Source organism: Cydia fagiglandana, chromosome 18 (assembly GCF_963556715.1).
Source record: "Cydia fagiglandana chromosome 18, ilCydFagi1.1, whole genome shotgun sequence".
Classification (NCBI taxonomy): domain Eukaryota; kingdom Metazoa; phylum Arthropoda; class Insecta; order Lepidoptera; family Tortricidae; genus Cydia; species Cydia fagiglandana.
In genome coordinates, this window is record NC_085949.1 from 10,278,210 (window position 1) to 10,292,235 (window position 14,026).

Below are 14,026 nucleotides of genomic sequence, written 5' to 3' on the forward strand. Positions count from 1 at the left end.
CAATGCCAATCAGGTTAAGCGAGAATGTATCACTTAGCAGCGCTTTTAATATTGTCTCAAACATATTATACCCAGGACTGTCTCATTTTAAACATAGACAGAGAGATCATACTATCTTTGTCTTACGCTAGTACTAGCACCCAAAAGAAAGGGATAAGTATAATTTTTCTGGTTCTTACTGACTGACAAGTTGTGCTTGCTAGACTATTGACTAAAGTTCACACAGAGTTTACACCGTTCACACAGTTCACAGCACAGAAAAAATGTTTAGTTGCCTCGAACAAAATGTAAAATTTCGTTTGACAGTTAAAAAAAAAGAAATAGCTGTAAACAAACAATGGATGGATGTTCAGTTAGAAATTAATTCGTTAAAATATATCATGAGACGGTTACCTCTTTGGAAAATCGTAGTTTTACTGGGTTTTAGCTTTATGATAATTTATTTATACTCTTGGATTAGTAACGATGATGTGAAGAGCTTTGTACATAGACCTCGGGCTCCAGTGAGCACTAAATTATTAACGTTGTAAGTAATCGTTTAAAATGAATTTTGTTTTCACATCTTTGTTGTATAGCACTATTATAATTATAATACGTCCTTTTTCAGAAGACATCAAAGTACTATACCTCAGAAGACTACCATAAACAGGATCGTTTTGTCGTTCGTTGTGTGTGACTCAAGATTCAACGAATCCCTGAATGTGGTTAAATCCGTGTTACTGTTTACTAAGACTCCTGTGCTCTTCGTCATATTCACAGACGACAATCTTAAATTGAAATTCAATGACACTCTTAGCAACTGGAGAGTGCTAACTGACTACCAGCTTGATTTTGAGCTCCACAGCATTAACTTCCCTGAGGAATATGTAGACGATTGGATGAACTTATTCAGCAAGTGTGCTGCGCAACGACTATTTATACCGGTAAAGTAATAATCATTACAACATTATAATAATTGTGATTGCTTATTATACTTGTGATCTCACAGTGCAACATACAGCACATATTATATTCCTTAGTGCCACTTAACAACATTCCACTAATCCGGTGTCAACCGGTTAAACCTGGAGTTAGCATGGTTACCAGTACAATTTGACACTGGGTTAACAGTTTAACCGGTTGAGCCCTGGTTAGTGGGATGGTGCAAGTGGCACTTATGAAGCTACATGTGACCCATCATCTTGCCACTTCCTCCCTCTCCACAACATCTCCCCACATAGCAAAATAAATATTTTTTATTCATTTTTTTCGAAACTGATACTCACACAGACATTTCTATTGGTTTCCTTCCCCTCGTAGCAAAATAAATAATTTTGATTGAATTTTTCAGAAACTGATAACCCACATTGATGCCATGATCTATGTTGACACCGACACCCTGTTCCTGGGCCCCGCCGATGAGTTGTGGCGCAAATTCTCCCTGTTCAACAGCTCACAAATATCTGCCATGGCCCTGGAAAATGACAATCCTAATGTGTCTTGGTATCCTAGATTTGCTAAGCATCCATTTTATGGAAAGTATGGTGAGTGTAAAGTATGGGAAAGTATCTTAGTTTACCTAGATAACTTGTCTTATTATAGTTCTACCTTGATATTTATTACAACACTATTAAGTAAATGTCAAACATTAAATTAGCTTACAAATAATAATACAAACTATCTCTAAACTAAATAAACTTAAAATAAAAAGCCTATAAATAAAAAACGTCCCCCAAGTCACTGCCGATGGGCAGTGTGCCCAGAAGGCTGGCCGCATTGCCACGTTGTATGGCAATACTTATGCGTTGAGCAAAATACTGGCCAGCCCTCTGGTCTCCTGCGGCATCTATAAGGCGCTCCGCTAAGGCCCTGTATATACGGCGCGCTTGGTTCTACCTTAATCTACTAATGATATTATTACCTGCAATTGAAATATGATTGAGCACATATGCCTTTTTTTCAAATATAATATGAATTGGATTGGCAACTTGTGTCATGCTCTGACACTGCAGGTTATGCATAAGCATTAAGTAAATAAGCATAATTATGTTGAAAATTCAATCAAATTGTATTCTAAATTAGTAAATTTAAATATGATTTTAGCAACAGTTAAACAAAACCTAGAAGATCTTCTAGGTTTCGTAGATCTTCTGGGTTTTGTTTAGCTGCTAGTTGTCTATGGTCTATGTAACCTTAACAGTTTTTGTTTGTATATTTTCAGGGCTAAATTCAGGTGTGATGTTAATGAACCTGACAAGAATGAGGGATTTTGCTTGGGTTGACTATGTAACCCCAATTATGCTTAAATGGAAATTGTATATACCATGGGGAGACCAGGTAATTAAGTGTACTTTACTACATTATAGACTAGAAAATAAGGAATTGGAATCAAGTTTCTTAGCAACAGCAGCTTGGTAATCTCAATAAAGAATATTAAAACCTTGTTTTATAACTGGACCATATACCTGAATAATAATGTCATTATTATTCAATCTAAAATCGAAGCCAACAGAACAGATTTTGCTATCTCTCATAGTTTCTGACTTCTCCATACTGACCCATTTGGATTGATCACCCTGTATATTTATAGAAAGTTCTCCATCTCTATGTGGGACAGTATAGTTGACCACAAAAAAAACCTTTGTGAAATACGTATTTTGTGTGCTTAAGCTGAATAAGAAATCCTAGATGGTGGAAGGTGAAAGTTATTCAAATCTGTAACTATGCAGCTGTGGACAAAACACATTCTAAAATGTTAATATATTTTTCCATTTTTATTATATTTGTATTTCCCTTACAAACTCTCGGGTTTTTAAGCCCGGTCATTTATAAGGCGTGCGTGGGGATATAGATCCAACATGTAGAGCCCGTTTGGAGAGCTTTGATGTCATGTAGAACGCCTGCTGGAACCCATTCACGGGTGCATAAATAGATACCCGTAAACCCGTTTCAGCAGGCATTGGGAGCTATTATAGAAAAATGGAAAGAGTCCTGGTAAGTCTGGGCTATTGCTAAGTTTCGGACACCTGCCATAACATTGTGTTATACAGTGTTATCGAGGCAGGCGGTGACTCGCCACTCGTTAGATGGGCACCTGATGCGCCATCGTAAAGACGGCCAGGCGCAACACCGGCGTGAGCGGCTCAGGGGTGTCGAGAGGTGGTGCTGCGCTTTCTCCGAAGTTACTCGCGGCGTTATGCCCTTTAACACTTCCACCCCTGGAGCATATAGCTCTAGCGACTCCTCTCTGGACGGCCAACGAAGACAAGCTAGAGCTGAGAGTCCTACGGGTCCCCTTGGGGTCCACTCCGACCGACGAAGACACGCCGGAGACGGAGACCCTGACCGACTCTCGGGAACACTCGGGTCCGTGGGGTCGTTACTCCCCAACAGCTCGCCACAAGCTGCCCTGCGGGCGTATTTCCCTTGTTATTATTATATTTTTTTTAGGATGCGTGTTCGAGTCTCACGTTGGCCAGAGTTAAACATCGTTGATTTTTTCATTGTGATTGACATCTGTTTTTTACAATTTATAGAATAGTTATTTACGATGCAAGTGCGGAAAAGAGGAAATTCGCACGAGTATCGTATAACGTTTTACAGTACATATCGTCGGGTGACAAGCAAAAGTCACTAACTAACACCATTGAAATTATTGGACAATAAACCATGTTACAAGTGTAATAAAATGCATTGTTACTTTAATTTTTGACAGTACTTAGTGACATTTGCTTGTCACCCAACGATATGACCCTTTAAACTTTTGACATACGCACGAAAAATGCTATTTTACGGAGTAATGGATTGAATATCCTGTCTTTATCTCTCGCAGGATATAATAAACGTGATATTCCACTACCACCCCCGCGCGGTGCTGGAGCTGTCGTGCCGGTACAACTACCGCACGGACCAGTGCATGTACGGCGACGCGTGCGCCGCCGCGACCGCCGACGGCGTGTTCCTCCTGCACGGCAGCAGGAAGGCCTTCCACGCGCACAAGCAGCCCGCTTTTGAGGTATTCATAATAATTTATTCATTGCATCCATGGTATTCTGAGTGGCAGTCATTTGTTGTAAAGCCTGACAACCCAAGTAACAATTTGTGGTACTATAGTGGTCAATAGAACGTTTCCTAAATACCACCTAAGGTCCTATAAAAGACCTAAGAAGGTTGTATAAAGCCGAAATGGCGCATCTTTAGTGCCATTCAGTGATATAGTAGACCTGTAGCAGTGTCAGTCGTGACGTTTTAGGTCTATAAAAGTGATATAATGATGACTCTTGTGCTAATTTGTTGTCAGTAACGCCATTATAGTGTTAATTTATACTATAGTAGCATTAGAGATTCCATTATAGTGCTTGTTTTATACTATAGTAGTATTTGAAATTCTATTATAGTGCTTTTTTTATACTATTGCAGAATTCATAGTTCCTTTACAACGCAATTTGCTACCAAGTTTTCCATCAACTATTGTGAGTGGTTTTGTTGTGTGTTTACTTCACAAAAACGATACTAAGTAAAATGGTGATAAGTAAAGACTTTATATTAATATGCGTTATTTAGATGTCGAATAATTCGGTCCTTAGTGCAAAAAGTATATGGGACGGAAGTTTTACCGTTAGAATAGTATAAGGTTAATAAGGAATTTTAAATGCCCCCTCGATTTATTTATGTTTTTAATAAAATAATTTAATAAAATATTATGATATTCACCATAGTTACTACTATGCAGCCAAGAAGTAAATCCGACGCTTTTATAGGCTAACTATAGAACTTTCGACGAAATATTCACCGCCATCATGATTAAAATTAGGGTTCCAAAAGAATTTTGCTGTGACCCAGTTACACTTACAAACTCTTTAGAAAGACATTATGATTTGTTTTAAATTTAGATGTAGTTAATTACTGTTGTTTTCTTTTTCAGTGTGATTGGTAAAAAAATGTGCTAATAATGGATGTCGATAAATATCTAAACCGCCACGATTTTATGCTTGTATTAAATCATTGATGATAAATCTGAACTACAATCACTAATATCACTGGGGTATTTTTTATCAATTCATTAATATTAAAATATTTTGTACGGAACCACATTATGTGGCTTAGGCCTGAACTTATATAAGCAAGATATAAGTAGCCATTACAGATCAAATTTATCATTTACAAGTAGTCGTTTTCTACCTTTATGTATCTAACTCGGTTTATAAAAGACATAAAAACTCAGCTATAACGCTGTTGTCTTTTAAAAGAAAAAAACAAAACCACTATACAACAGTTTTGTGATATAAAATAGTCATTGTGACGTTTACAGCGATGATATATAATAGGGATTTGAAAACTAGTAAAGCGCTTTTTAACGCTATAAATATGTCCCAAAAACGCTACTATAGAGCAAAACAGTTCTATAATAGTGTTCATATGACTACTAAAGTATTATGTATTATAGCAGTGATCTCTAAAGCTACTATATCCTGAAATCGTTGTATATTTGGGGTTTTGTCACTGTTAAAAGACAAAACTATAGCGGCTAGCAGGGAACCTTAATAGCACAAACTACTAAAGTATTGTGTACTATAGCAGTGATCTCTAAAGCCACTATATCCTAAAATCGTTGTATAGTTGGGTTTTTGTCACTGTTAAAACACAAAACTATAGCGGCTTCCAGGGAACCTTAATAGCGCAAACTACTAAAGAATGATGTACTATAGCAGTGATCTCTAAAGCCACTTTATCCTAAAATCGTTGTATAGTTGGGTTTTTGTCACTGTTAAAACACAAAACTATAGCGGCTTCCAGGGAACCTTAATAGCGCAAACTACTAAAGAATGATGTACTATAGCAGTGATCTCTAAAGCCACTTTATCCTAAAATCGTTGTATAGTTGGGTTTTTGTCACTGTTAAAACACAAAACTATAGCGGCTTGCAGGGAACCTTAATAGCGCAAACTACTAAAGTATTATGTACTATAGCAGTGATCTCTAAAGCCACTATATCGTAAAATCGTTGTATAGTTGGGTTTTTGTCACTGTTAAAACACAAAACTATAGCGGCTTGCAGGGAACCTTAATAGCGCAAACTACTAAAGTATTATGTACTATAGCAGTGATCTCTAAAGCCTCTATATCGTAAAATCGTTGTATAGTTGGGTTTTTGTCACTGTTAAAACACTAAAACTATAGTTGCTTGCAGAAAACCTTAATAACGCAAATTAGTTGCATAAAAGTGATTCCATATACTATTATACAGTAATATTGCTCTATAGTGGTTATATTTGACGCTATTATAGTACACGCCTATAACGGCTCTATAAAATGGTGAAGTAAACCTTTACATCAATTGCTTATAGATTACATTAGCTGTATAAGCCTATAGAGCAAAAAGGTGTTGCCAAACGCTTTTATACAACAGGTGGTCACCTCTGAAACCTTAATACGACGTCTATACAAGCTTTTAGCGATAAAAACTAAAATTATAGGACTAAAATGTTACTTGGGAAGATTCTATTCTGTTTGATGTTATTTGCTGTATGAACGCAGCATATTTGTTGTACAATATTTTAGTTGGTACTAAACTGAAAAAATCAGTAAACAGATTTTATTAATAAACACAAACAAAAACATTCATATGTATGCACAATTGCTCAAACATTCAAACAAACAGCGTCTTGCATATACTGTCTTTAAATGTAGTAACGGTCCAAAAACTGACCAGGGATGGCCGTCAACTGATGGAATGTTATTCAGTAGGTAATAGTTTGTTCATTCTTTCTTTGAAAACACCAAATCTATTGTTGTTTGTGAGGAAACACGAAGGACGGATGAAAAATCCATTCCTTACCATTACGCGTTAAAATAGACAAAGCAAATCGCTAAATGAATGGTATGTCGATAACGTAGGAATGCATTCATTTCTCACGCTATCGTTTAGTAATGGGTCAGGGAAGGTGCTACTGACTCACCAAAAATCCTTTTTAAAACCACTTCCAATACTTTCATACATAATATAATAGTGAAGTTATTTTATAGGCAGTATACCGGGCCGTCGAGGAGTGGTCGGTCGGCTTGGACCCCTCCGACTTGCCGGCCGTCCTCGAGCGCTACTTCACGGAGGCCCCGCCCTCGCTCTGCGGCAACCTCAAGGACGCCTTCCTGAAGGTCCCCACGGCCACAATAGCCAAGCTGCACAGAAAACCCGACAGGTATATACACATTGCAGTATACCGGGCCATCGAGGAGCGGCCGTCGTCGAGCGCTACTTCATAGCGCCCCGCCCTCGCTCTGCGGCAACCTCAAGGACGCCTTCCTGAAGGTCCCCACGGCCACAATAGCCAAGCTGCACAGAAAACCCGACAGGTATATACACATTGCAGTATACCGGGCCATCGAGGAGCGGCCGTCGTCGAGCGCTACTTCATAGCGCCCCGCCCTCACTCTGCGGCAACCTCAAGGACGCCTTCCTGAAGGTCCCCACGGCCACAATAGCCAAGCTGTACAGAAAACCCGACAGGTATATACACATTGTAGTATACCGGGCCATCGAGGAGCGGCCGTCGTCGAGCGCTACTTCATAGCGCCCCGCCCTCACTCTGCGGCAACCTCAAGGACGCCTTCCTGAAGGTCCCCACGGCCACAATAGCCAAGCTGTACAGAAAACCCGACAGGTATATACACATTGCAGTATACCGGGCCATCGAGGAGCGGCCGTCGTCGAGCGCTACTTCATAGCGCCCCGCCCTCACTCTGCGGCAACCTCAAGGACGCCTTCCTGAAGGTCCCCACGGCCACAATAGCCAAGCTGCACAGAAAACCCGACAGGTATATACACATTGCAGTATACCGGGCCATCGAGGAGCGGCCGTCATCGAGCGCTACTTCATAGCGCCCCGCCCTCACTCTGCGGCAACCTAAAGGACGCCTTCCTAAAGGTCCCCACGGCCACAATAGCCAAGCTGTACAGAAAACCCGACAGGTATATACACATTGCAGTATACCGGGCCATCGAGGAGCGGCCGTCCTCGAGCGCTACTTCATAGCGCCCCGCCCTCACTCTGCGGCAACCTCAAGGACGCCTTCCTGAAGGTCCCCACGGCCACAATAGCCAAGCTGTACAGAAAACCCGACAGGTATATACACATTGCAGTATACCGGGCCATCGAGGAGCCGCCGTCGTCGAGCGCTACTTCATAGCGCCCCGCCCTCACTCTGCGGCAACCTCAAGGACGCCTTCCTGAAGGTCCCCACTGCCGCAATAGCTAACCTACATACGGAACCCTATGCAGCCTCGGTCTGTTTATTCATTAAATATTAATCAAAATACATTATATAGACATAAACAATGTTATCCACCGCGCGCCACACTTCTTATTTTTCTCTCTAATTTGAGAATTTTGTTTTGCGTTCATGAACCACAGTAACCATAATCTAACATGTATTTAATTCCCTCAGGTAGCGATTTCATCTTACCAAGTTGAAGAGCGAAGGGACCATGACAACGAGGTGAATAACTAAGACTAAATTGGAGGTAAGGTTGGAAAATGATCTTTAAAAGTTATCATTAGTACAGTTTTTATTTCAAAAGAGTTGGATCGAATCCGTAACTCGGTGCCTTTAAATAATATTACAAGTTTACAACGAATTACGTATTCTTTTTCGACTATCGTAGAAATGCTGCCCAATTATTGTAAGGATAGACTGACGTCTCAGTCGGACTCGATTGGGCAGCTAGTATCAATCAAACAAATTACAGGTATCATAGTTTACGTAATAAGGTAGTTTCAGTCGCTTAACATTAAATTATGAGTCACAGGAAACCGTCGCCTAAATGCTGCTCCATACAATCGATGTTACGCTGTCATTAACGTGACATACTTATATCTTTGTCTGGTAGTATTAGTTGTTGAAAAATGGTATAGAAACATTGACGTATTATATCTAAGGACGGGCCTTACGGGCTCTAAAAATGGTACTAGTTCAGCGGTGTCACTCACGAACTCGAGCCAATCGTGCAGTCTAACGCAACTAGTTGCGACCACTCACGCGCGTGATGTGGACTCGTCAACCAATCACGCTGTAGCGGTGTCTCACCTCTGTACTAAGGGCCTACCGCGAGCCATGTTCGACGTGTTGCCTTCCTGTCACACTTACGTATGAATTTACAAGTGCGACAGAGAGACAACACGTCGAACGTAGTACGCGGTAGGTCCTCTGTCCCCATTCGAGTTCGAATCGGGCGGTGTATGGCGGCGGCTAGGTTCGTGTGACTCTTAATCTAGAGAGCGACTAAGGTATTTAAATGTATTACATTATTTAATCTAAATTACTACTCATATTTAGTCTTCGAATTCCGTGATTACGTTAGTAAATAAAAGTTGTGTTTCGGAAAAAATGGACCTTATTACGGCAGTGTAATGCATCTACTACTCTACTAGTATACGTAATGACGATGATAATGATCATTACTATTCATTAAAATCGGCCAAGAGCATGTCAGACCATCCTCAGTGTAGGGTTTCGTAGTTACCATTCCGTAAAAGGTAACGGATGGTTACAGTTCACGATTCAATTAATGGTTGACGGTCAAAAATTGTCAATTGCATTAACGTTTCGGCCAGCACTGGAATTACCTTTGCAGCGCTTTTTACGTCGTTTTACTAAGAGGAGAAGTTTTTATGCAATAACACAAAAACGACTGGATCGATCATGTACGCAATAGTTTTCATTTAAAGTATTTATTATAGGTCAGAAAATGAATGCTTAAAAAACGTTGTAGAGGGAAATGCTAGGAACACAATTTTTGACTCCGTAACTTTGTTTAGACTAGTTGGGAGGTGAACATATCAAAAGTCCCCGGCTGTAGTCCCGGTGCTGGGGGGTAGAGGGGGGTACGAAGGTCGAATTTTTCGGTTTTTCATTGATATCTTGGAAACTTTGCGTCTTAGCGACATGACTACTAAGACAAACCGAAAGCTGATAAAATTAGTTACAAGTTTTATCTAGTCAAGTTTTTCGATATCCTGAATAGTTTTTGAGATATCCGCTCTTGAAAGTTTATTTAGGGATTTTAATAATTTTATCTTGATATCTACATCAGTGAAGCTGTTAGGCCGTGTTTGGTAACATTTTCGTGTAAATCGGGGGTGCTGAATTAATTTATGGTATCACATTGCCACTATTCCGAAGTAAAACCAAAATTAAAAAAAGGTATTTGTTTAAAGTTTATATGTTTTTTCTTAGGAATGGTGTCAATGTGATACCAATTATTCAGCGCCCCCAATTTATACGAAAATGATACCAAACATGGCCTAGCAGCTTCACTAATGTAGATATCAAGATCAAATTGAAAGCCCTAAATAAACTTTCAAGAGCGGATATCTCAAAAACTATTCAAGATATCGAAAAACTTGACTGAATAAAACTTGTAACAAATTTTATCAGCTTTTGGTTTGTCTTAGTAGTCATGTCGCTAAGACGCAAAGTTTCCAAGATATAAGTGAAAAAACCGGCCAAGTGCGAGTCGGGGTCGCGTTCCAAGGGTTCCGTATTACACAATTTTTAACAATGTAAACAATGTATTTTTTTATGTGAAACGTGAGTGAAACGTCTTTAAAAAATCCGTAGGGGTTGGATCAAAAACTAAGTAATTAAGTCCGACTCACGCTTGGCTGTAGATTTCTAATAGGTTTTCCTGTTATCTATAGGTATAGGCATATTTTATGTAATTTTTTTCAAAATTTTAGACCCAGTAGTTTCGGAGATAAAGGGGGGGGGGAATGGTCATTTTTTGTCTATTTTCTGGAATTACTTCTAAACTGTTTATACGAAAAATATAAAAAATATATATTTGAGATCCTCACAATAAGCTCTTTCATTTGATATGTAACACGATATAGTTTGAAAAACTTTATTTATTAATTTTCTCATTTACCCCCCAAAAGTGGCCCCCATGTTTAAAATTCATTTGTTTACGTTGCATGTCCGTCTTTGGGGTCACAAACTTACATATATGTACCAAATTTCAACTTAATTGGTCCAGTAGTTCCGGAGAAAATCGGCTGTGACAGACAGACGTACGAGTGATCCTATAAGGGTTCCGTTTATTCCTTTTGAGGTACGGAACCGTTAGAACCGAAAAATGAGACCTTCTTTCCCTACCCCCCAGAACCGGGGCTACGGGCGGGGACTTTTGATATGTTCACCTCCTAACTAGTCCAAACAAAGTTCATCATCATCATCATTAACTTAAGAGGTATTCTCTTGTCGGTGGAGTATCTTCCAGCTTTCCCTATCCTGCGCCAGCTCTTTGACTTTACAACAAAACCAAACTTTCCAAACAATGTTACGGAATCAAAAATTGTGTTCCTAGCATTTCCCTCTATAGTCTATACCTTCTTATTGCTTGGCCTATTAAGCATTCTAGGTGACTATGAAACCCTAAAAATGAGATCAATCATATATTTCAACTTCAAGTGAGATATACACTTTGCGACGTTTACTGCACTAAGGTACATTTTTTCTGAGGCACAATTAAATGTCACCAATGTATTTATATTTATACAGTTAAGATTTAAAGTATTTGAAATGTTGCCTTAATATAATATCATAGTATTCACGAGGGTATTATGTTAAATTAAATACACCCATTTTTGTTACCAAGAGACCAACTGACATTATTACCTTGTGTAAGTTTACATTTATTTACTGTTTATTGGCTTTGTCGTAGCCTAAGCATTTATTTATAGACAAAGAGCTGAATCGGAAAATGGTAAACGCCAATGAGAGCAACGCAACCGCTCCAGTTATATGCTACACTATTGATATTAAAGTACTTGAGTCAGGAAACTCACTCCGGCCTCCACCAATGGACAGCTGCCAGATTCGTGAAACAAGTAATAAATTCAGTAGTACATATAAACTAATTAGACCGGTTTTATCGCTCTCATTATCATAAATCACTCTCCGGGAGCTCTTAGTCTAATAATTATTCGTTAATGTGACGCACGCACGGTTAATATTTAATCTTGTTAGAAGTTTTCCATTCTCAGAAAATATGTCTGCTATCTGATGACTGCGACGGTATATTTATGTATAAAATGTATGTATGTAAAGAGTTAATCGTAGGGTGACAAGCAAAAGTCACTAAGTACTACCACAAGTTCATATAGCCATAGTGAACTATATTAGTACTAAACGAAGGTCGATTTTTGTATTTTTTTTTTTTGTGATTAGTGACTTTTGCTTGTCACCTGACGAAATGGGTTGTGTTTAGACGCAACCGTAGACCTGAGTACCTCCGAGTTCTCATGAAATGGGAACAACAGGGGAGTTATTGGACTGAACAAAGGACCACTTACACCAATCACAATTAGTCAATCACATTAGTAATTTTTATTTGTTTTACTTCATTATATTTCCCAAGTTATCGTGACAAATAGATTTCCGCATTATTATAGATACCTACCTAGTTACCTACTTAGGGATCTAAGTGTTAATTGGGTAAACAAATATGATTTTGAAAGTGACTGATAAAAATGAGTTTCACATTTTGAGTATATTTCAGGCAATTTTTGCTCGTTAAAATGCCCGTGGTTCGTATTCATTCGGTTCCCAATGAACCTGGGACCTAATGCAGAAATTGAGCAAATCAAGGAGAACACGAACATCTACTTAGGTACTCGTTTACGTCTGCTGACGGCTGTCGATGCGATTGAAGAGAGAAAGGAAGTAGAATTTACCCGGAGTCTGTTTCTAATCTTTGTCGCTTATCTTAATCGCTGCATTCACTACTGTGTCTCCGTGAAACGTAGTTAGAATACATACACACACAGGTTGACCAAATATAAATTTACCTATATGTAGGTACTAAATTCAGTGAAATGTGCAGCGACATGAGTCAGACCTTGCAAGTAATAAGGGTACGTAAATTCGGAGTTCCCAAGCCAAAACCAGATTAAACTACCATGTATTAGAGGGCGCCTTGAACACAACGGAAGTCATACTGAATAACAGGAAAGAAAATTATACATAATATTAAAACCTTGACCTGTTAGAGACATGCAAAAGTTTATAATTTAATTTATTCAAACATTAGACCAGCGGTGGAACAAAAATGGGTTTTGATAACATTAAAGTTTTTTCTTTTTTGATATGTTATTGTAAGCATGTTAAATAACATTCATGTAAAAAGTTAGAAAATTTTAGGTGGAGCGTTCGGCCATATTTAAATTTTCAATTTTTGCTAAATAACTATGTAAATATAAAATTAAAGTTACAAAAAACTTTAACATATTCAATAACACTTTAATTTATTCACAATATTCGGTTTTTAGAAATCTGGAACAGCTGCTTTCTGGTGAACGTAAAAACAGGAATTATTATGTAAATACAGAATTAGAGTAGCTGATATTGCAAAATTACGATATTATCTATCAACTTAGTATACATGTAAAAAGTTAGAAATGTAGACAATGTGCTTGTCTAGATATTGATTTCTCGTTAAGCAGTATAGCCAATATTGAATTAAAGTTTGTAGAGTTAATATTACACGGTCATAATAAAGATCTTACTTCTCACACAAAAGATTAGAAATATAAAATCACGGCGACACTAAATACTGATACGTAAGTATGCATTCCGAGCTTATATTAAGTTACATTTCAAACGCGCGGCGTTTGCGCGCGCCGCGCTGTGCGCCGTGGCAGGAGGCAGCGATCGACGGTCGCGGGCTAGCGGTTAGCGCGGTGCCCTTAAAAATACGCAAAGCGTTTATAAAATTATTATCAATGGTAAATAGTTATTTTACACAGTACACTAATGGAAACTTACCTTCCCTTATTTATTTCTATATGTACTAGGGATTGCCCCCGGTTTCGTTTACGTAGAATTCGTTATCGTGTTAAGTATAGAAATAATAGATACATTTGAAAATTATTTTAGGTGCATTGTCATACAGATAACTACCCTTGTTAAAGTATTCTTCAAATTCAATACACAGGTGTCATTTCAATATAATTTTGCTTAATTTGGCGCTTTTAGGTTATAAATGACTAGC

General features: G+C 38.5%; 1 protein-coding gene across 1 annotated transcript; it reads left to right on the forward strand.

The window, feature by feature from the left end:
• The first annotated feature begins 263 nt into the window (after window positions 1-263).
• On the forward strand, window positions 264-13,514 carry LOC134673351 (glucoside xylosyltransferase 1). The gene is made up of 7 exons (XM_063531321.1): window positions 264-526; window positions 608-923; window positions 1,331-1,523; window positions 2,201-2,316; window positions 3,812-3,994; window positions 7,006-7,332; window positions 8,425-13,514. The coding sequence occupies exons 1-6, from the start codon at window positions 264-266 to the stop codon at window positions 7,240-7,242; spliced, it is 1,308 nt and encodes a 435-aa protein (XP_063387391.1). The 3' UTR covers window positions 7,243-7,332; window positions 8,425-13,514.
• Window positions 13,515-14,026: the final 512 nt, after the last annotated feature.

What these genes read in the sequence shown, in the direction of transcription:
- LOC134673351 (XM_063531321.1), top strand. Translation starts at nt 264, where the DNA reads ATGTTTAGTTGCCTCGAACAAAATGTAAAATTTCGTTTGACAGTTAAA. An exon ending in AGCACTAAATTATTAACGTT is followed by an intron (nt 527 to 607) that starts GTAAGTAATCGT and finishes GTCCTTTTTCAG; the next exon opens with AAGACATCAAAGTACTATAC. An exon ending in ATATACCATGGGGAGACCAG is followed by an intron (nt 2,317 to 3,811) that starts GTAATTAAGTGT and finishes TATCTCTCGCAG; the next exon opens with GATATAATAAACGTGATATT.